Source organism: Myxocyprinus asiaticus, chromosome 9 (genome assembly GCF_019703515.2).
Source record: "Myxocyprinus asiaticus isolate MX2 ecotype Aquarium Trade chromosome 9, UBuf_Myxa_2, whole genome shotgun sequence".
Lineage (NCBI taxonomy): Eukaryota > Metazoa > Chordata > Actinopteri > Cypriniformes > Catostomidae > Myxocyprinus > Myxocyprinus asiaticus.
The window spans coordinates 15038882-15062006 of NC_059352.1; the positions used below are offsets into that span (position 1 = coordinate 15038882).

Below are 23125 nucleotides of genomic sequence, written 5' to 3' on the forward strand. Positions count from 1 at the left end.
GCTGAGACCAGGTCCCGGCCATTTCAATAGGTAGTTCAGCATTGTGGCAAGAGGGACACAACGTCTCGTTCCCTCCATCAGGGAACGGAGGTTACGAAAGTAACCAGGACACTCCCTATCTGTCACTCACTCGACGTTGTGTTGATGTAGTGACACTAGGGGTCCCTATACAAAACGCCACAACTTGCTGAACTGTGTTGCGTGAACTGGCGGTGTGTGACGGGCAGACTGCCTTGTGCCTCGTAGCCAGTGCACTAGGCCGTCACATAACCTCCCCCAATGCTCTTATGAGCATCGTACAGTCAATCAGGAACAAGTCTACTGCCCAACTATAGGGACAGGCTAGCCCAGCCGATGCCTCTTTTCCCTCTCTTTTCTCCCCAAAAAGAGTGGAATTTGTTAACTGACTGGGAGCCATAAGTGTCTGCGTCGAGGGGTGTCCCTCCCAAGGGGAAGACACTGCGGAGACCACATCCCACCCAAAAAGGGGGGGGGGGTATTTTGAGTGGAATACGTCACATGGCCTTACCAAGTCTTGTCGGAAGTATATCATGTGGAGAGGTCCCATGGTAGGTCCTACCCAAAGGGGGAGGAGTTTCTACAGACCATGGCGATCGGAGGCAGAGGAGCCTCTGCCCAAGGAAGATGCAGTTTGCCGTCAGGGAAACTGTTTTTGCGGAAGATATCACATGGAGTCGCCTTCAGGGAACCAGCACACGTGGAGCACCTACCTCAGTACAGGGGCTCATTAGCGCACGTACTGGGCTGGTCAGCGAGTTTCTCCGCAAACTCAGCTGCCAGAGGGCTAAGGAGGAAAGTCATCCAGGGATCACAGTCTGTGAACACGACTGGGAGTCAAGAGCGCACGTCTTCACCTCAAGGGAGTGGAAAGGCACTATGTGCAAGCGGTACACCCGGCCAGTTGTCCCGGAACTTACCTGCTCGTGCCTGCCAATACACGGGATGAGACCGGCTCAACCCAGAGATTGTAGAACCTCGCAAAGGTGTTGGGTGTTGCCCAGCCCATTGCTCTGCAGATATCTGCCAAAGAGGCACCACTGGCCAGGGCCCAGGAGGCCGCCACACTCCTGGTGGAGTGGGCTCATAACCCCGCAGGGGGTGGCACGTCCTGAGCCTGATATGCCATCGTGATGGTGTCAATGACCCAGTGGGTGATCCTCTGTTTGGAGATAGTGCTTCCTTTCCGCTGTCCACCAAAGCAAACAAAGAGCTGCTCTGAGCTTCTAAGGCTCTGCGTGCGATCCAAATAGATGTGTAAAGCTCGCACCGGACTCAGCAACGCCAAGGCTGGGTCTCCCTCCTGCTGGGGCAGCGCTTGCAGGTTCACCACCTGATCCCTAAAAGGAGTCGTGGGAACCTTGGGCTGGAAGATTGGCCAGGGAGGGGGAAGGAGGAATCTCATCCCTGTAGTACACTGGAACCAATCCCATGTGGGCGTGTTTGTGCCACAGCTGGGCGCACAGGGGCAGGGGGTCTGCCGCTGGAGCGCTATACCTGCCAAAATGGGACGGTGGACGGTGGTCATGATGACGGCCGTGTGCACCGGATATGTGACCCAGGAGACGAGGGAACCATTCTTTTGTCAGACTTTTGGGTGCCGCAGCCTCCTGGGTATACGGCGACAAAAGATTCTCCTCCCGGCCCTCCACTGGGGGATGGAGTGGTCTGTCGACCAGCCCCAGAGAAGTGGGTTCTCCTCGCCCCTGGGTCGCCTGTCTCAGGGGTGCTTCGAAGCCTTTCTCAGGTTCTTAGCGGCCGGCCGCGAGACGGGTGGCGTCTGCTTCCTGTGGAGGGCTCCACGCCGGAGCCAGGCCACGGGGGTGGGCTGTGGTGGAGCCGGTGTTGTTACTGCAGGAGGACGCCCTTGGCGACTAGCAGACAGGGTGTGGGGTCTTAAGCCACGCCGGGGCAGGATATGTTGTAAAACCTTCGTCTGCTTCTTCACCGGCGAGAACTGCTGGGCAAAGTCCTCGACGGCGTAGCCAAACAGGCCAACCTGGGAAATGGGTGTGTCAAGGAACCGTGTCTTGTCCGCCTCTCCCATCTTGACCAAGTTGAGCCAAAATTGACGCTCCTGGACCACCAGGGTGGACATTGCCTGTCCAAGAGACGCGCCATGACCTTCGTCACCTGGAGAGTGAGGTCGGTCGCCGAGCGCAGTTCCTGCATCAATCCCGGGTCAGAACTACCCTTGTGCAGTTCTTTTAGCGCCTTGGCTTGTCCGGTGCAGTTGTAACAGTTGGAGAATATCTAACGAATCTATTATTTGACCTAATCCATTTTTGAATAGATTGATCTACTGTGTTTAACTGTGGTTCCCAACTGGAAGCTGGAATGAAGGGTAAAATCTCCCTATCTGTAACATAGTCAAAATAGTCTTTAGAAGTTTTAAAAGTTTTAGTCGTCTATGGAATGCATGGACATCCCTCATGAGGTCCCCTTCATCATCCCCCTGTGGCACTGGAACAAAGGTGAGTCCCTTACTCAGTAACTCCCTCTGTGGCTCTGTAGGTTAAGGTTAGGTTAGGGTTAGGTTAGGTGCTTGTGGAGCCCTTGCTTCTGATTCACACATGACAATAAAAGACTGAACACAAGCTGGTCCTTGAATAAATTATTAATCAATTACAATAATGACAATTGTGCATGTCCTTTAAAAATGTATGTCTACTGACTTACAAAGAGACATTAGTAGAGGTTATTTTTTTCCACCCCTTTTCTCCCCAATTTGAAAAGTCCTCATGGTGGTGTAGTGACTCACTTCAATCTGGGTGGCAGATGATGAATCTCAGTTGCCTCTGCATCTGAGACCGTCAGTCCAGGCTTGTTGAGTGTGTTAATGTGGAAACATAGCATGTGTGCAGGTTTCACACTATTCTCCACACACAGCTCACCATGCGCCCCACTGAGAACGAGAACCACATTATAGTGACCACGAGGAGGTTACCCCATGTGACTCTACCCTCCCTAGCAACTGGGCCAATTTGGTTGCTTAGGAGACCTGGCTGGAGTCACTCAGCATGCCCTGGATTCGAACTCACAACTCCAGGGGTGGTAGTCAGTGTCTTTACTCGCTGAGCTACCCAGGCCCCCCTTTAAGTAGAGGTTTTAAGCATTATAAGAACAAATCAAATCTATCATTTCCCTACAGTTTGTGAGCTGCTGAGCATGACTTTTATCAAAAGACAACAATAATAGTCTTATAATAATTATAATAAGTTTCAATAACGTCCGTATGTTTTCATATATAAAAAAGTTCAGTAAAGTGTTCTAAGAACAAAGCAGATCTATCTTTTTTCCTACAGTGTCGACTGCACACCATCACAGAAGTAAAAATTGGAGCTGATATTAAAAATAGCTTTATATATTTTACACAGATCTAGTAATCTACTTAAATTGGCAAAAACAACCAATCAAACGATTACCTCACAAACATAATGTAAAAAGTACAACTTAAGGAAGACTCAGGCGCTGATATAAACTCCACTTACAATGTGTGCATAAAAGAAGGCTTGCCCTTTGTTTTGTTGTTTACTGCAGTGCATTTCACGTAATGCTGTCAACCAAGAACGAGATACCTATAAATAACTCTCATTTGTGTGTTCCTCATGTCTAGATTATTAATTTAGATCAACATCAATCATTTACATGGATAAATGAGCATTGTTGAAAGCAGTTTTGTAGAAATGAACGGAGCCACGTTGATTAGACTGTCTGACTGATGGCCTATTACGTAAGCATTGTTTTGGCTCATGAAACTCACCTGTGATTTGCTGGATGTTCGCTCAATCTGCCCAAAGTAACAAAATGCAAAGAATACTGTATACAAATTCACCATTTGGGCTCGGTATGGGTTTAGCTTGGAAAAGTGGGGGGGACAAAAATCACCTTTTGAAAGAGTGTGGGGGACGTGTCTCCCACATCCCCCGTGGCTGCTACGCTCTTGTGCAAGGGGTCTTCATATATTATCTGCCAGGGGTCTGCATATATGATCATGTGTGTCCCCATTATGTGCATGCGTGTGTGTGTGTGTGTGTGTGTGTGTGTGTGTGTGTGTGTGTGGGCGGGCGGGTTTGGGTGGTTTACAAGGAAATTGTTTTAGGTTACAAACTGGGAATTACAAGGGTATTATGCTATAAATGTGGTTTATGAGGAAATTTCTAGTGTCCCCTTAATTCAAATCGCTTAGAAAACATACTAAACTATGTTTTTTTGAGAATGTAAAAATGCAGTAAATTTTTTGTGAGGGTTAGGTTTAGGGGTAGGGATAGGGGATAGAATCTATAGTTCGTACAGTATAAAAATCATTATGTCTATGGAGAGTCCTCATAAGGATAGCCGCACCAACATGTATGTGTGTGTGTGTGTGTGTGTGTGTGTGCGTGTGTGTGTGTGTGTGTGTGTGTGTGTGCGTATCTGCATGTGTGTCTCTTTTTTGACACACAGACCAACACAGTACCAGCTATCCCTGTTGATGCATTTCCATGGTGTTCACTCACTCAGTATCTCTGGGTTTGGCTGGTAGAGGAGCTTAATACTCTCTCATAGACAGACACACAGGCTGATGTACAATCCGTTTCATCAATGTGTATGGTCATATTTGCTCCGGTAAGAATTCTTTTTAACAAAGACCTTCATATTTGTTTATTTTAAGGCATTCATATTTGTTTGTTGTTGTTTTTGTTTTGTTTTTTGTCAGAAAAGTGTTGGCACAATTGTACCACAAAACTTATCAATATAGAAGTTTAATATGATTTGAAAGTGCGCCAGCATGTAAATGGACTGGGTTTGCCCATAATTTGATTGACAGTAACAGGGTAAAGTGTCTGGTGAAAGTACTAATTGGTTACGTTAAATAATGCATGAATATTTTGTGCGGTTTCTCATAGTTGTATTCTTTATATAGTGTGTTTATATGCATGCATATATGTGAATTAGAAATTAGGTTTAATTATTAGCTGCTCTTTAGGGTCGCAGCATCAGCTTCCTGTTTGTAATTCCTCTTGCCTGAATAATTAATCTGCTCTTGCTGAAATGTGAAAAAGATCGATACCATTCAGCACTAGACAGACACATTAATGATGTATTTGAGCTAAGCTAAATGCAGCATGATTGTGTATTTGCTTCTGAGTGTGTATATGTGTGCATGTACAGAATGTGTAAATTTGAGTTAATTAGTGTTGGTGCCTTTGTGTACATGTGTGTGCATGTGCTGGCAACCCCTGTGTAACCTTTGCATAGTTCACTGGGTCTCATCATAGACTCATCAAAGAAAATACTGCTTTTCTTCTTTGCTCCATCTGTTCCAAGTAAAGACACCCTAAACACATTATATTGATATTTTATTATAGTATATCAAACATTAATTTTTTTAGACAATATTATTAGATATTATATTTTAGGTCCCATAAGGGATGTTTTGGGAATGTTTTAGAACGTTTATACAGTTCTGGGGTTGGCTTAAAGGGAAAGTTCCCCTGAAACTGAAAAATCTGTCATCATATTCTCGCCCTCATGTTGTTCCTTTTAATTACTTTTTGTCGAACACAAACGGAGATGGTAAGAAGAATGTTCGCCTCAGTCACCATTCACTTTCATTGAATGGAAAAAAAGATGCTGACTGACACTGAACATTCTGCCTTTTGTGTTCCAAGGATGAAAGAAAGTCATACAGGTTTGGAACAACATGAGGGAGTAAATGACAACAGAGTTTTAATTTTTGTGTGAACCATCCCTGGAATATCTCATAGTTACTCTTTATGTTACATATTGCTCAAATCTTTAGAAAACAATAAATGTAAAAACACCATATAGGTAATTCCATTCCAAATATTTTGTGCTAGCCACTCTATTTACATTCAGATTGATTTTTGGAATAATTTAGTTTAGTACATATTACCAAAGCATATTTGTAATTAAAGTAATCTATTCTGTCTTTGTCCCTGTCTCTCTCTCTCTCTCTCTCTCTCTCTCTCTCTCTCTCTCTCTCACTCTCACTGAAACACACACACACACACACACACACACCCATAACAATATAATTCTAGACAGTGCTTAATTAACATACACAGCAAAGGAATTACATCTGAATTTAAAGTGCCTAATTCCTCTTAACTGCTGTATTATAGTATCAGAAAGAGAGAGAATGGAAGAGGTTGTGGAAAGAGTGAATTTCAAGGGACTTGGACACATATCTTATCAAACACCTGTGACCTCAGAGAATAAAACTCTGGCATTTGTCCAGTAAACCTTTAGCCATTTCCATTCATTACAACAAACACGATACTGAACTGGTGAAATATTAAAATTGTGACAGACAAACTTGTAAGTTCCAGGTTCACAGGGTTTAGCACATTAAAAACATCTTCAGGTAGACATTTCACACAATTAATTGTGCAGAAGTCGGCTAAGAGGTTGTTGAAAACGACCTTAAATCAGAAGGTAATTAAAACAGAATCTTTTAATGTTCTGTGAGGTTAATTTGTGTCAGACTTTGTCTGATGAAGTACATTTTATAACGATGAAAAGTACAGACAAGAGAGCTAATCTTTGTCTTCTCCACATACTGTCTTTTCAACAAGGATTTAAATTAATATTTCACATTTCTTCCCCCACAGCTTTTTGCTGTTTTAGCATTTGCAACATGTGGGGGGTATACGGGACAGATACTGGTTAAAGTGCAATGTGCAGACAAAACCCATAACAATATCAGTATCAGTTTCACCTACCCATTCAGGTAAGTGTTCTTAAACAGACAACACACATAGTAATGTAAGTTACACTGTAAAAACAATATTTATCAGTTAATTTACATAATGCATATTTAATGGAAACATAACATCTAAATTGATTGGCTGTCAGTTAAAATCAGTTATTAAGTCATTTTAAGGGTCAAAACAGGTAGAAGATAACAAATTAAGATAACAAATTGGCATAAAAGTCTTTGAAGTCTGTGTACTACATTTTTTTTAGAGAATATTTTACTTTGTAGGACATTAGCCTCTATTGTCACTGTATTGACTTATGAGAGCAGAACAAAGAATGTACAAAATTTGATAAAGACAACTTGTTCTTCATGTCCACCATGATCCATTGGACACATTTTGAGGCATTGGATGTTGCTTGCATTTCTGTTACCTTCTTGGTAATTAGATAATAATGAAATGCTAAAAATTTAAAAAAAACTGAGAGTTAAAAACAATGTTTAAAATTTTGTTTTGTTGATATATAAATGGATGTTTTGGCTGCAAAATCATTACTATTTGCGACCTTGAAGCAAATTTGTAATCTAGAAACAAATTACAACAATCTTTTCTTTGCTTTAAATGTGCTTTGACAATCATTTTGAATGACTTCTTGTGATTAAAATGTCAGTACATTAATTTGATTCTACTGCTTTTTTGTGGTCATGGAAACAAAGAAGCAAAATTTAAACTTTGCAAATATATTTGCAAAACACATATGCAACAAAATAATCTGAGCATATTAGAATTGGCAGCAAAGTCCTATGTTTTCTCTTCTTAGACTCCATCAGGTACATTTCAGTGCTCCTCTATGTGAAGGTCCAAAGAAAGAGACTCTCTTTCTCGAAGGGGATTATGCTTCATGCTCTCAGTTTTTCGTCACTGTGTCGGTCCTGGCTTTTCTCTATTCCCTCTTGGCCACAATAGTTTACATCTTCTACCAGAACAAATACAGAGAGAAGAACAGAGGTCCAGTAGTTGTGAGTGCATTTCAGAATTTCAAAATGAGCAGTCTGTATAAAAAATAAATACTAAGAAGACTGCTTAATCTAATCATCAACTCTCTCTTTCTGTTCTTTGGGGTCTTTTTGTCAATCCCTATAGGACTTCTTGGTGACAATAGCTTTCTCTAGTCTTTGGCTGGGGAGTTCAGTTACCTGGGCTAAGACTCTGTCTGGAGTGAAGACAGCCACTGATGTGCGTCAGATCCTGCTGTTAATGTCTGCATGCAGAGCTCAGGAGAACCTATGCCAGGTCCTGCAAGAGCCCATATGGACAAATCTTAACATGTCTGTGGTGAGTATATTGTTTATTAGGAAGCTATTTGTAAGTAATTGGGGGGTCATGTCCCAAATTTTCTACCACTATTATTGAAATGGAAATCAAAACTTTACTGAACATAGTGTTGATAACTAATATTTCATAATTATGTTGGCTTGAGCATATTATTAGGAACGCTATGGTCCAAATAAAGTGCCGACGTGGTCTTCTGTTGTTGTAGCCCATCCGCCTCAAAGTTCGACGTGTTGTGCATTCTGAGATGCTATTCTGCTCACTACAATTGTACAGAGTGTTTATCTGAGTTACCGTAGCCTTTCTGTCAGCTAGAACCAGTCTCGCCATTCTCAGTTGACCTCTCTAATCAACAAGGCGTTTCCTTCTGAAGAACTGCCACTCACTGGATGTTTTTTTTATTTTTGGCACCATTCTGAGTAAACTTTAGAGACTGTTGTGCGTGAAAATCCCAAGAGATCAGCAATTACAGAAATACTCAAACCTGCCCGTCTGGCACCAGCAATCATGCCATGGTCTAAATGATAATCGCATTGATAAGTAGGTGTACAGGTGTTCCTAATAAAGTGCTCAGTGAGTGTACTGTTATTGTACAAACATGGGTTAGCGGTTTATAAAAATCTCTAATCTGAGACCAAAAATTTCTGATTTGACTCTAGCTAGCTAATTAAGAAAATATACAGTATATGTAAAATTCTGTGGAAATTTGGAAATGGAAATATTTAATAAACATTATAATGTCATATGAAATGGTTAAATAACTTTTTTTGAACAATTTCATGCAATTATTATGTAAAAAGAAAGAAAGGAAATTAAGGTTTAATATTGAGGCTACATACTACATACATACTATGTATGGGGGATTAAAATAATCTGCACAGTCCTTAAGGCTCTTCTGAACACCCTAGCAACCACCTAGCTATTCCCTAGCAACCACCCACAATAACTGTCTGTCTGTCTGTCTGTCTGAAAATGTACGTTCCATAATTCTGTTTTATCCTTGTCTGCTTCCAGGCCTTTGGTTTTTTGAACTTCTTCCTTTGGGCTGGTAACATCTGGTTTGCCTACAAAGAGACAGGTTTGCACAAGTCCACCCAGCGATATCCGTCCAGAACTCCCTCTGAGAAACGCAGCAGCTTCAGGCAATATAGTCAAACCAGTTTTGATCAATCTGGAACTGGCTTTGGCCAGAGGCTCTACAACCAGGGGAGTTTTGACTTATCGAGTGGAGGCTTCAGCCTACCCCAAACTAATTTAGGACAGCCAATGCTGTACCGACAGGTGGGGAGTCCCACATCCAGAGGCCCTCTCATATTTGTTAATGAGATCTGAGATAGAGAGTGTGGGTTGAGAGGAGAAAGAAAAAAAAAGCTGCCTAAACTGATTTATTCTCAGTAGTAACTCAGTAATATCAGTAATAACTATCAGTAATAACTGATATTTCTCACATATGATTGGAAATTGTAGAATTTTTGTAGATATCAGTCTGCACACTGTTATTTATTTGTTTGAAAGTCCCAACAGAAGTTCCACCGGGATGCAGTATTTAACCTCTTTTGCATCCTTAATATTTACGTATTATATGCATTCAAACTAATTTAGCATTGTCTCAAATTTGGGTTATATAATATATTGTTACTGTATATATATTTGTACAATATAGTTGTTAAGATTCAGTGATACTTACGTAGTATTTTAAAGTGTAGCATATCTACATCTACAGTTTACACTATCTGTTTAAATATTTCCCTTACAAAAATACTGTGGTAATACTATATGCATTGATACACTGTATGCCATGGTACTGTGTGATTACCATATTCATATAGTATGGTATTTACATGGTACTCCAAGGTCCTTCAAAGGTGATATTACCATGGCATTACTATTACATGGTTGGGTCCAAAAAAATACTAATACCATGGATTATTGTAATACCATAGTAATAATATAGTAATAACCTTGTAAAAAAAATTCTATTTGTATTTACAAGGCATGTACAACACACACATCACTTGTTTTTTATGTTCTGTCATGAATAATGATTCATTACCAGTAGACAGCTGGGATAATATGACTTGAGTCAGAGAGAGATAAGTCCTGAAATCCTGAAATCCGAGGGGTGATGACCAGTCAGAGATCTTTTTAATGAATCTTTTTTGTCTAACCACACACAGTGTTCAGTGAAATGCATGCATAAGGATGAGTCTCTCTGAAAAAAATCCAATGCAGTAATGTCGGTATATAGTTCCAATGTATTATGAGATTCAAAATTGCTCAAATGTTATGTAAATTGATTGTAATTGTGTCGATCGTCACTGCGTCTTATAATTAGGTAATAAAATAATACTTATTCCTCTAAATTACAGTTTTATGTGTTTGATGCAAGTTACCATTACCAATTCCATTCTTTCCTGGAAAAGCAAATGAACATTTAATGAACAATCATGGTGAAAATTACAAAAGGCAGAGGAAGAAATAAAAGCATTCAAACACAGTAACATCCCCATAGGGGATTCATAGTGAATTAACTTTTTCTCTATCTACATGTTCTTGTGCTGTTTCTTTGTTAGGGGTGTCTTCTACAAAAGAGACAACATCCACTGCTGAAGCTACTTGTTTTCCCCATTAAGCCTTTTAATGAAGGGGTGTAAGGGAGCAATTAGGATCTCTTGGCCTGTCAGAGCCCAATCTCAGCCTCATGGTTAACAGCTCTATATCGGCAGAGTATATACAACACAGCAGTAAAGCTAAATGCTTGCAGCTGCCAGGGCTCCAAATTGCAGCTTTTAGGTGATCATGAGATTTTAGCCACTGGCATCTTGCTGGTGCCAAATTAAAGGTTATAACTGAGAAACTCTACAGCTGTTCAATTACATGCCATAGACTAAAAGAATGAAGTGTGTGTGCATTGAAATAGAAAAGAGAGAGAAGACAGTAATTTATACATACTTTAATTTACAGGTGTCACAGCAAGTCACATTATGCAAAATAAGCTTCAAAGGTGCTCATTCATGCTTTACCTCCATCCATTAATCTGAATGAAGATTTCTACTTCATAACAACCCCCTTACCCATGGTTAAAGCACTGTACGTGTGGACTCGAGTGGCTTTGATAAAACGGTGGCAACAGCACCATAATACAAAAAAGACCAGTGTTCAATAAAGAGTTACATTTATTCTAAATAATTATCAGAGTAATATTCTGGCAAATAACATAGTTCAAGAGCCTAACTGTAGGCTGTTTGCAGTTGCCAAGCAACGCACAGTAGGAACTTGGCACATTAATATAGAATGTGTGGTCACAGTGTGCATTATAGTCATTTTAAAATGGCTTCAAAAGAGGCTCATCCAATCAGAATTTAGAATCAGAACTATGCGTTTTATAAGGCTTGTTAAATGAGAGTGGAAATCACTTTGTTAGAGGGCTTATATAAATACAGTAGGCACTTAATTACACAATGGCAGAATAAACATCTCATGGTGGCACATGATGTAGCAGTGGAATTTATGTTTTACTCTAGAGGACTGAGGTTCATTTAATCACAGAGTCAGCCAAGCAAATGAAAAGACACCATAGTGTTCGATATTAGGAGGTACAAGTTTATGTGAAGAGGAGGCTGGGCTGACCATCACTGTTACCCTGTTTCAGTCCAGCTTCTTCATCCTGTTCATCCATCTGTCATTTCTGGCTCATAGATAATGCCCTGTTCAGAGGCTTAAAAATAAAAAAATAAAAAATAGATAGATATCAGCTTTTTAAGCTGAGAAACACTTAGGTCATGCATCTGATTGCGATCACCACCATTTACAACCTAAAACCATACTTAAATATATAATTGTCCTATTGATTTATGAAGGCAATTATCAGGGTAATTACCATGACCCACATGGTAGTGGTTATTGTCAGTGTTTCAGTGGTTCACGGACCAAAGAAATGTGTGTATTAAACTTAAACTAAACGTAACCCAACTATTAACTAAGAAATATCAATTATATTACAGAATTCTAGGAGGAAATTGTAGTGGGTTGCTCTAAAACCAGTGAAACCATATTTGTTCTAATTACTAATAACTGTCAGGATTAAGAGGCCAAGGTTTTTCAAAAACAGGTCAACAATATCTCATCTATTCATAATTTTATATTCCTATATCAAATTCACAGAAATTATGACCCCTTCATCTCATGCTCTTTGCTGCCAAATGAAATACAAATACTCAGTTATGAACCACAAACACAAACTAAAAATGTACACATAATTGCCTACACAATGGGGAAAATGCTGCTGATTTCATTGATGTGGGGCACAGTGCACAGTGGGATCTCAGGCACTGGCATAACTGGGCATCTTTTACACAAGAGAGATGAGAGAAATGATCAAAGCCGATGTCATTTTCCAGTTCCTGCTGTTTCTTGCCCTTCATAATCCTTTTCACACAAATCCTGTAGGGTACAGGCTTTTTGGTGGTTAATGTACAGAGTGCAAGTGCCTTTGTGTATGTGTGATAGACAAATTAAAGCATGGATAATTTACACTCACTGAGCACTTTATTAGGAACACCTGTACAACTACATATTCATGTGATTATCTAATCAGCCAATCATGTGGCAGCAGTACAATGCATAAAATCGTGCAGATACAGGTCAGGAGCTTTAGTTAATGTTCACATCAACCATCAGAATGGGGAGAAAATGGACTGTGATTTGGACTGTGACATGATTGTTGGTGCCAGATGGTCTGGTTTGAGTATTTCTGTAACTGCTGAACTCCTGGCATTTTCACGCACAACAGTCTTTAGAGTTTACTCGAACTTGAATGGTGCCAAAAACAAAAAACGTCCAGTGAGCGGCAGTTCTGTGGATGGAAATGCCTTGTTGATAAGAGAGGTCAATGGAGAATGGCCAGACTGGTTGCAGATGACAGAAAGGCTACAGTAACTCAGATAACCACTCTGTACAACTGTAGTGAGCAGAATAACATCTCAGAATGCACATCACCTCAGCCTTGAGGCGGATGGGCTACAACATCAGAAGACCATGTCGGGCACTTTATTAGGCCCATGGTGTTCCTTATAAAATGCTCAGTAAGTCTACATAGATCCTCAGGTAATGAACATTTTTTTTTTTTTTTAAATCTTACACTAAAGAGAGCATACAGTATAGAATCTCTTGAAGACAAAATTGAAGTGCATGTTTTTGATCTTTACTGGTCAGCAGGACTCCTCAGCACTGGCCTTTTCTGATATTCTTTCTTCAGCTCTCTCATATTCACTAAGAAAAACAGTCCATGGTCTGCCTGTTTATTTGTGTAAAACTGCACAAAAATTATTTTCAAACTGTCAACAAGAAATGTACATTTTGTCAAGACAAGTTTAAATCAACTTAAAAAAGAAAAGTTTTATGGTTATTTAAGCCTTATGTAAGCCTTATGTTTAAATACCTGGGCTGTTTCTGTATCTGTGTTGCACGCGCTGCTCAGTGTTGTTAAACTCATGCGAAATGCCGTTGCGTGTGCCACTAAGTCTTGTTAAACTCACCGCTGAATTTTGCCCAGAGAGCAATCTCAGAGACAGTTTAGCACTCTGATGATTAGACTGCAAGGCGATTTAATAAAAATCAGTTGGAGGGCTAGATAAAAATGATTGGCGGACCGGATTGGGCCTGCGGCCTGCTGTAGGGCATTGCCAAATTCTGGATGTTTCCTTTGGCATTACTAGGTGGTTTCTTGACCTGAGTTAGGACAGACAGACAGACAGATAGATAGATAGATAGATAGATAGATAGATAGATAGATAGGTAGATAGCATTCATTAAGCTTTCAGACTTTACTGTTGCCAATTTTTACTGTTGTTTCCACCAATCACCTACAGGTGTCGGCAGGGGCACACTGGCCATAGGAGGAACCGGGACTTTTCCCGGTGGGCCGGCCGTAAAACGGGGCTGAACGGGCCACAAAATGGACCCACGATATGCCGAAGAAGGCCGCAACATGCACCTAATAAAATGTTATTATTTGCAGTGAGTGGTTATTTAGGTTAGGTTTGTTTACCTGATGTCATCATTTGGTCTCCCATCAGCAACTTAACAGGTCCTATGCCTCAAAAGCCATTTCAAAAGAGCCTTTACAATTATAGTATGTTTTGTTTGCCAACATTTTCTTAATTTCCTTTAATGATACATGTACAGTAGGCTATGTGTGCTGTTTAGATAACTTGTATGACTGCTTAGTAGTCAGTATAATCAGGGAAAAGTTAGGGACATGTCAAGCCTTAAATTACCCCCACTACAGGCACCCTATTTTAATATTAACCACTGAAACAAAATGTAGTTTACTTCTCTTGAACTGGCACATGGACAGTGGTGTATTTAAGAACAGGTGTTAATCTAATCCCAGCAGTGGGAGAAAGCATGTTTTCCAGCTGCATCCCTGACCATTAGCTCACATAAAACCAGTTGCATCACCATAATTACAGCCATTTTATTAATTTTAGGTAATTATTTTGGTTCTACCATACCAAACCACTTGAGAATGTGAGCTGCAAAGATCCTGCTCATAAATAACCATTGTAGATGTTCATTTGTCTTCAGAGTGTACACTTCTGTGCTAGCAACTGGTTCAGCATCTCCTCTTCGCTTTTTAAATGATGCTATTTACACAGAATGTGAGGAGTTTAGCTGAGCTATAATGTTTGGGAAAGGGCAATATGTTCAGATTGCAATCTTCATACATACATTTAAAGCAGCTATTTAAAAATGAGGCTGCTGGGAAAAAACAATTTGAGCTTTTAGGATTTTTAGGCCTTGCATTTTTCAGCATTTGTCCCCTATAGGGCCCTATATTGCTTTTTCTCCCACAATTTATGTAGAAATTGGTCCTTTGGTCTGTTTGGATGAATATCAACATGTGGAATGAGATGTGATGTAATGATATGAGTGTCATGAAATAACTGCAAAGTATGCAAGCAGCTTTTCATACTATTGTTTAATTATCTACTTCACCCAAAAAAATCATTTTAAGATTTACGCATTTCAATTTCATAACAAAATTCCTTCCAACTGAATTGAGTAATCTTTAATAAAATTAAAGTTAATTTTATTAATTACATTTTGTTAAACATTGCAAAATTCAATTTGATTGAATTTTGTTATTAAAATTTAAATGTGTAAATCTTAAAAATAGGCTAAAATATTTTTTTTAGTGTTGTCTCTACAAATGCTTTATTATGTATAAAGTATACAGTATACAGTAAACAACACATAACTTGAGCAGAGCTACATATAAATATCTGAACATTAGTCTGAACCATTAATCAGGTGAGCAAGCTCACTTCTTATCATGAGAGAGAAACCAATTAGTTTAAACACATTAATTCTTTAGCCAGGGAACCCAGGTGAATGTTCACTGCCACAGTTAGGAGAGCACCTTGCAAATTGGCTTAAGCAGATCTTTGTCTTATCTTTATCTTGTTGTGTCGTGCCCACTAAGAAGTCAGTGCAGTTCCTACTTCTGTCAAAACCTGATCTTGTAATCCTGTTAGAGTTAGTTGTACTTGTGCTCAATGAATTGACTGACTGGACACCAACATGACTCCAAGGTGCAATGAGGACAAGTTATGGAGGGATAAAAACAGATATATGTAAATAGAAAAATATGCATGTGCATAATCAACAACTTCCACATAGAAATAAGTGAAAATTCTGAATGTTCTATGTCAAGAGTCGGTATGGGAGAGCCAGGCATGTAGACAATTTCCTCTTTTTATGCTGGAGACACTGAGGACACCTCTGTTTTGCTTGCTGACACTGAGGACTCCTCATCACCAAGAGGATTATTGCCGCAGAAAAGGGTGGTCAGCATGCAGCTCCGAAACTGAGGAAAAGACAAAAGAAATTAAGAGTACAATGCTACAATAAAGCAAAGATAAATACATGCAGAATCCAAAATTAGCCCTATACTGTAAAAAAAAAAAAAAAAAGATAAAGAAAAGAAAGAAAAGGAAGCTGTGGTTGCCAGAATAATTACAACCTGTAAATTTTACAGTTTAAAACTATTGTTTTTATGGTATATTTTATGGTGCAGTAATGTCATTTATATTATTAAATGATAAACCTAATATATTAACCTTCTGAAACTGTAAAAATCTGCTTTTCACTTTATAATGTATTGTTAATCAACATAGTAATTACAGAAGGGTACATGAATTTCATCAACAGTGGTCCTTCCAGAGGTAAAGACCAGTAAATATGTAGAGACAGTGCTCAGTGTCACTCACACAAACACTAAACACCATCAGGGTAACACATGTGAGATTAAAATTATGCAATAAACATGAAATAAACTACATCAAATATAACATAGAACATCCCAAAGTTCATAACTGATATTAAAAATAAGAAGAAACATAACTATTCCCATAAAATATAATGAAATGTAATGAGTCACACAGGGAGTTCTGGGAACGACCGATTACTGTTTTTTTACGTAATTTTAACAATAATTTACCATAAAAAGTACATGTACTCTCTTGTTAAACATAATATACATTTTAACAGTTAATTATACGGGGAAACCATACTTTTTACATCTAAAAAATGTTAGTTTTACAACATTTTATCATAAAACTACATGTATTGTCTTTTTAAATATATATATAAAAAAAATTACGTATATTTTACGGTAACTACTCATTAACCAATTTAATTTTTTTTTACTGTAGCATTTTTACAGTCTTTTACCATTAAAATTACAGACATTTTTTACAGTGTAGCAAGGTTTTTGTATTCTGGAGGATACAAACATTTGAGAGGCCGGGATGAGGAGCAATGAGTGAATGAGCCAAAGTTTTGTAAAAATGTTTGAAAAGGGCGTTCTTGCAAATACATTTAAAAGGGCAAATTTACTCAAATTTACTGACCATAAATATTTTTTGCAAGCAATGAAACTGAATTTTGCATAATTTTTTTAAATATATATATTTTATGTAGAGGTGGGTAAAATATCAATTTTCTGATGCATTGCGATCTTTGTTTGAATGATATCAATTCTTAAATCCCAGGATCGATCTTTCACTCTATAGACTACCTTCTAAAATGCGAGTAAATCACACACATATGCGACCAAATCTCCTGCTATGTGACTAAAAATGTCTATTATTAGCCACTGGCTGATAAATGTTGAGATTTCGCTCACCAGTGATTGAGTAGTGTAGTGGAGAAGAAGTTATTAGCAGCTAAATACTTTCACTGCATGTTGAGAATAAAAATTTGGTTTAACTCATTCTCTGTGTCTAAAGATGAAATCTACAGATCCATATGTCAATGAATAATGTCTCTTTTAATACCCTTTCTGCTCTTTACAGACAGTGGTTGATTAAATATTCAAAAAATTTGAATTAAAAGTTCTAATCACACATGGATGCTATAAAGAAGACATGCAGGTCCTCTCTCGTTATATGCACTTGTCTTAAAGAGACAGAACCGATTTAGCACGTGTTCTACATATCAATGAGCACGTTTACATGCACGTTCTTACGACTATGCTTAATAAACTGACAATGTGTGTGGTCATGTAAACGCAATAAACAGTGTTCCTTTATCTGTGTAAGGTCATAAACGGCATAAGAATAAACTGGTCGACACGGGTAGATTTTTGCCCAACACGCCAATTTCTCGTGGCATGTAAACACCTTTAACATTTGTTTGCCCATTACGGCAATTTCGTGTGGCATGTAAACACCTTTAAAGGTGTTCTTACCGGCTTATCCAATGTGCGCACCTGTTGAACGCATGTCTCTTCACAGTTTGACATCAAAAGCAGAGAATAAAACGATTATTTCAAATCTCATGTAAACGGTTTTCTTGCTTTGTCAGATTTTTCAAATAAGATGATTTTTGGAAGTAATCAGCATATTGGTCTGCAAGTAAAAATGCTCAGCGCAAATACACTATATTGCGAAAAGTATTCACTCACCCATCCAAATAATTGAATTCAGGTGTTCCAATCACTTCCATGGCCATAGGTGTATAAAATGAAGCACCTAGGCATGCAGACTGCTTCTACAAACGTTTGTGAAAGAATGGGCCGCTCTCAGGAGCTCAGTGAATTCCAGCATGGTACTGTGATAGGATGCCACCTGTGCAACAAGTCCAGTCGTGAAATTTCCTCGCTACTAAATATTCCACAGTCAACTGTCAGTGGTATTATAACAAAGTGGAAGCGATTGGGAATGACAGCAACTCAGCCACGAAGTGGTAGGCCACGTAAAATGACAGAGCGGGGTCAGCGGATGCTGAGGCGCATAGTGCGCAGAGGTCGCCAACTTTCTGCAGAGTCAATTGCTACAGACCTCCAAAGTTCATGTGGCCTTCAGATTAGCTCAAGAACAGTGCGTTGAGAGCTTCATGGAATGGGTTTCCATGGCCGAGCAGCTGCATCCAAGCCATACATCACCAAGTGCAATGCAAAGCGTCGGATGCAGTGGTGTAAAGCACGCCGCCACTGGACTCTAGAGCAGTGGAGACGCGTTCTCTGGAGTGACGAATCACAGTTCTCCATCTGGCAATCTGATGGACGAGTCTGGGTTTGGCGGTTGCCAGGAGAACAGTACTTGTCTGACTGCATTGTGCCAACTGTGAAGTTTGGTGGAGGGGGGATTATGGTGTGGGGTTGTTTTTCAGGAGCTGGGCTTGGCCCCTTAGGAAAGGAACTCTGAATGCTTCAGCATACCAAGAGATTTTGGACAATTCCATGCTCCCAACTTTGTGGGAACAGTTTGGGGATGGCCCCTTCCTGTTCCAACATGACTGCGCACCAGTGCACAAAGCAAGGTCCATAAAGACATGGATGAGCGAGTTTGGTGTGGAAGAACTTGACTGGCCTGCACAGAGTCCTGACCTCAACCCGACAGAGCACCTTTGGGATGAATTAGAGCGAAGACTGCGAGCCAGGCCTTCTCGTCCAACATCAGTGTCTGACCTCACAAATGCGCTTCTGGAGGAATGGTCAAAAATTCCCATAAACACACTCCTAAACCTTGTGGAAAGCCTTCCCAGAAGAGTTGAAGCTGTTATAGCTGCAAAGGGTGGGCCAACGTCATATTAAACCCTATGGATTAAGAATGGGATGTCACTTAAGTTCATATGCGTCTAAAGGCAGATGAGCGTATACTTTTGGCAATATAGTGTACTTGTAAATAGTACAAATAATGCACGTAAACAATAAACATGTAACAAAAATACAGTATATGCAACATAATACATGCAATTTCAAGATATTAATTGATGGAACAGACTGAATTTTAACATTATTCAAAAGCTTAAATGTGGCCAATTTGATGAAAAACAAATTATAAAATATAATTTTTAAAATTCATATTTTCGAATTGTACCTAGAAAGGTTGACTAGAAGGTTCCTTTAAAATTAAGAGCATTACCTGAGAATTTTATTCATATGTAAGTAAAATGGACATTGTAACAGAAATGTACCCAAATGAATGAAATCGAAATCGAATCGAGAGCTTGTGAATCGGAATTGAATCGGAAATCTGTATCAATACCCAGCTCTATTTTTAACCCTATGACAATGGAATTATTTAGCTGTTTTCCCTGGCATATTCTTTACAACAGTGATTATCCACAGAGCTAAAGCGGTCAGACTATCATTTTTACAATTCAGTATAAATCATGTAATGTTGCCAATTGGCGAGTAACTCTGTTTTACCTATTTGGCAAAGCCAATTTGTTCTCTCCTTTGGTCCTTTGGGAGTGTTAGTTGTGGACAGTGAATGCATACATGTTTTGAGAAATAAAGGCGCTCACAAATGACATGCAATTCAGACATAAATAACTCTGAAGCACTTGTTTATCCAATGCATACCTGTTTGTTGAGCAACACATATATGATGAGGTTAAATATTGAGGAGCTCTTTGAGAAAAATGCAGGAACAGCCATGAACTGGGCACTGAAAGCAGCTCCCTTATTTAAGAAAATCCAGGCTGCCACACTAGCATAGGGGCTCCATGCCACCAAGAAACCCAAAAACATCAGGATGACCATTCTTGTCACTTCCTTTTCAGCCTTCTGGGTGGATGCTGAGTCCTGCTGTTGAGCTGCAGCCTGAAGACAGAGGACAGTTTGTATCATAAAGAGTATGAATAAATATTTGGAGACAATAAACTAACATCATCATAGTACCATTCTGAATATAAGATCAATCTTACCGCTTTTACAGTGCACACAAGTCTTCCATATGTGAAGAATATTATTGTGACAAGAACAATGAAATGGCAGAAGAACATGTATACAACATATGTTATATGTTATATTCAGGGTTCAGTTTGTAATAATCTGGTCCACATGAGCATTGCATTCCCTCAGGAATATACCTGTAAATCAAGATACTGGATGTTTAAATATTTTCTAGCCTATAAGCAGAGTTAATTGAACAGATATACAGGTGCATCTCAATAAATTAGAATGTCGTGGAAAAGTTCATTTATTTCAGTAATTCAACTCAAATTATAAAACTCGTGTATTAAATAAATTCAATGCACACAGACTGAAGTAGTTTAAGTCTTTGGTTCTTTTAATTGTGATGATTTTGGCTCACATTTAACAAAAACCCACCAATTCACTATCTCAAAAAATTAGAATATGGTGACATGCCAATCAGCTAATCAACTCAAAACACCTGCAAAGGTTTCCTGAGCCTTCAAAATGGTCTCTCAGTTTGGTTCACTAGGCTACACAATCATGGGGAAGACTGCTGATCTGACAGTTGTCCAGAAGACAATCATTGACACCCTTCACAAGGAGGGTAAGCCACAAACATTCATTGCCAAAGAAGCTGGCTGTTCACAGAGTGCTGTATCCAAGCATGTTAACAGAAAGTTGAGTGGAAGGAAAAAGTGTGGAAGAAAAAGATGCACAACCAACCGAGAGAACCGCAGCCTTATGAGGATTGTCAAGCAAAATCGATTCAAGAATTTGGGTGAACTTCACAAGGAATGGACTGAGACTGGGGTCAAGGCATCAAGAGCCACCACACACAGACGTGTCAAGGAATTTGGCTACAGTTGTCGTATTCCTCTTTTTATGCCACTCCTGGCGTCTTACCTGGGCTAAGGAGAAAAAGAACTGGACTGTTGCCCAGTGGTCCAAAGTCCTCTTTTCAGATGAGAGCAAGTTTTGTATTTCATTTGGAAACCAAGGTCCTAGAGTCTGGAGGAAGGGTGGAGAAGCTCATAGCCCAAGTTGCTTGAAGTCCAGTGTTAAGTTTCCACAGTCTGTGATGATTTGGGGTGCAGTGTCATCTGCTGGTGTTGGTCCATTATGTTTTTTGAAAACCAAAGTCACTGCACCCGTTTACCAAGAAATTTTGGAGCATTTCATGCTTCTGTCTGCTGACCAGCTTTTTAAAGATGTTGATTTAATTTTCCAGCAGGATTTGGCACCTGCCCACACTGCCAAAAGCACCAAAAGTTGGTTAAATGACCATGGTGTTGGTGTGCTTGACTGGCCAGCAAACTCACCAGACCTGAACCCCATAGAGAATCTATGGAGTATTGTCAAGAGGAAAATGAGAAACAAGAGACCAAAAAATGCAGATGAGCTGAAGGCCACTGTCAAAGAAACCTGGGCTTCCATACCACCTCAGCAGTGCCACAAACTGATCACCTCCATGCCATGCCGAATTGAGGCAGTAATTAAAGCAAAAGGAGCCCCTACCAAGTATTGAGTACATATACAGTAAATGAACATAATTTCCAGAAGGCCAACAATTCACTATAAATGTTTTTTTTTATTGGTCTTATGATGTATTCTAATTTTTTGAGATAGTGAATTGGTGGGTTTTTGTTAAATGTGAGCCAAAATCATCACAATTAAAAGGACCAAAGACTTAAACTACTTCAGTCTGTGTGCATTGAATTTATTTAATACACAAGTTTCACAATTTCAGTTGAATTACTGAAATAAATGAACTTTTCCACGACATTCTAATTTATTGAGATGCACCTGTATGTTATGCTGAAGTTATTTTCACTGTTCTGTTTTTTTTTTTTTTGTTTTGTTTTTTGGTTCTATGCTCAAGTGATAGAGTATGACACTTATAGTATTTATGTGTTTTTACTAACCTGGACCACCCAACAAGTGGGGGAACAGCACAGCTAGCTGCCATGATCCAAGAAAAGGCAATTCCTCCCAAAGCATGTGAAGTCGTGAATTTAAAGCTACCCATGGGCTTGCAGACAACAATATATCTCTCAATAGCGAGCACCACCAGTGACCAAAGAGCAACTTGACCTGGAGAAATCAAAAAAGAGAAACTAGAATGCAAAAAAGCTCAGCAATTATTGCATTCATGTGTGGAATATTTTACCACAGTTTCAAGACAGTATGTGTCTTTTGAATTTTTTAGTTTTAAACTTACCTCCAAGCGTTGCCATGAAGGCCTCAACAGCACATCCCTTGGGTCCAAAAAATAAAGTAGTCATTTACCGCTGAGGTAATTGTGATCGTAAATCCAAAGCAGACCATGATCATTCCAGCCACAGCCAGATTGACCAGAATGAAGTTTAATGGCTGTCTGAGCTTTTTGTGCTGAGCTGTAACTACCAGCATCAAACCATTGATAGGGAAGCCAGAACAGATGAGAAAAAACATGTAAACTGCCAGTAGTTTGAATTGCCATGGTTCAGCCAAGTAGTATTGCGAGTACTCAAAAGGACTTCTCACAAGCCCTGTCTGATTGGACATCGGGATGTAGAAGTTTTGACCCTCTGTGCCGTTCATCCTTACTCTAAGCTTTTTAATTAGGAAGTGAGACAGCAAAGTGGTGAAGTAAAGCTGAGCTGTATTGAGAAGCCAAACAAATCACTCATCACCTGTGTTTCCAATGGTGACTCTTTTGGTTTTATACCTTTCTGAGAGATTAACGGCAAGTAGCCAAATGTGATCAGGAAGGAAAAAAGGTAGAAACAGATTATAGTCTGATCATTAACATTCTTAATATATTTTGAACATGTGCAACTTGCAAAAATCTAGCCACTCTTTGATAGAACTGTGTCTGTGC

At 39.4% G+C, this 23125-nt stretch overlaps 1 protein-coding gene and 1 pseudogene across 1 annotated transcript; one reads left to right on the top strand and one right to left on the bottom strand.

The window, feature by feature from the left end:
• Nucleotides 1-4493: 4493 nt before the first annotated feature.
• LOC127446571 (synaptoporin-like) lies at nucleotides 4494-10408 on the top strand. The gene is made up of 5 exons (XM_051707595.1): nucleotides 4494-4626; nucleotides 6636-6754; nucleotides 7543-7741; nucleotides 7866-8057; nucleotides 9069-10408. Exons 1-5 carry the CDS (start codon nucleotides 4603-4605, stop codon nucleotides 9384-9386), a joined length of 852 nt encoding a protein of 283 aa, XP_051563555.1. The 5' UTR covers nucleotides 4494-4602; the 3' UTR covers nucleotides 9387-10408.
• Nucleotides 10409-15223: 4815 nt separating this feature from the next.
• LOC127446572 (green-sensitive opsin-3-like) lies at nucleotides 15224-22851 on the bottom strand (annotated as a pseudogene).
• Nucleotides 22852-23125: the final 274 nt, after the last annotated feature.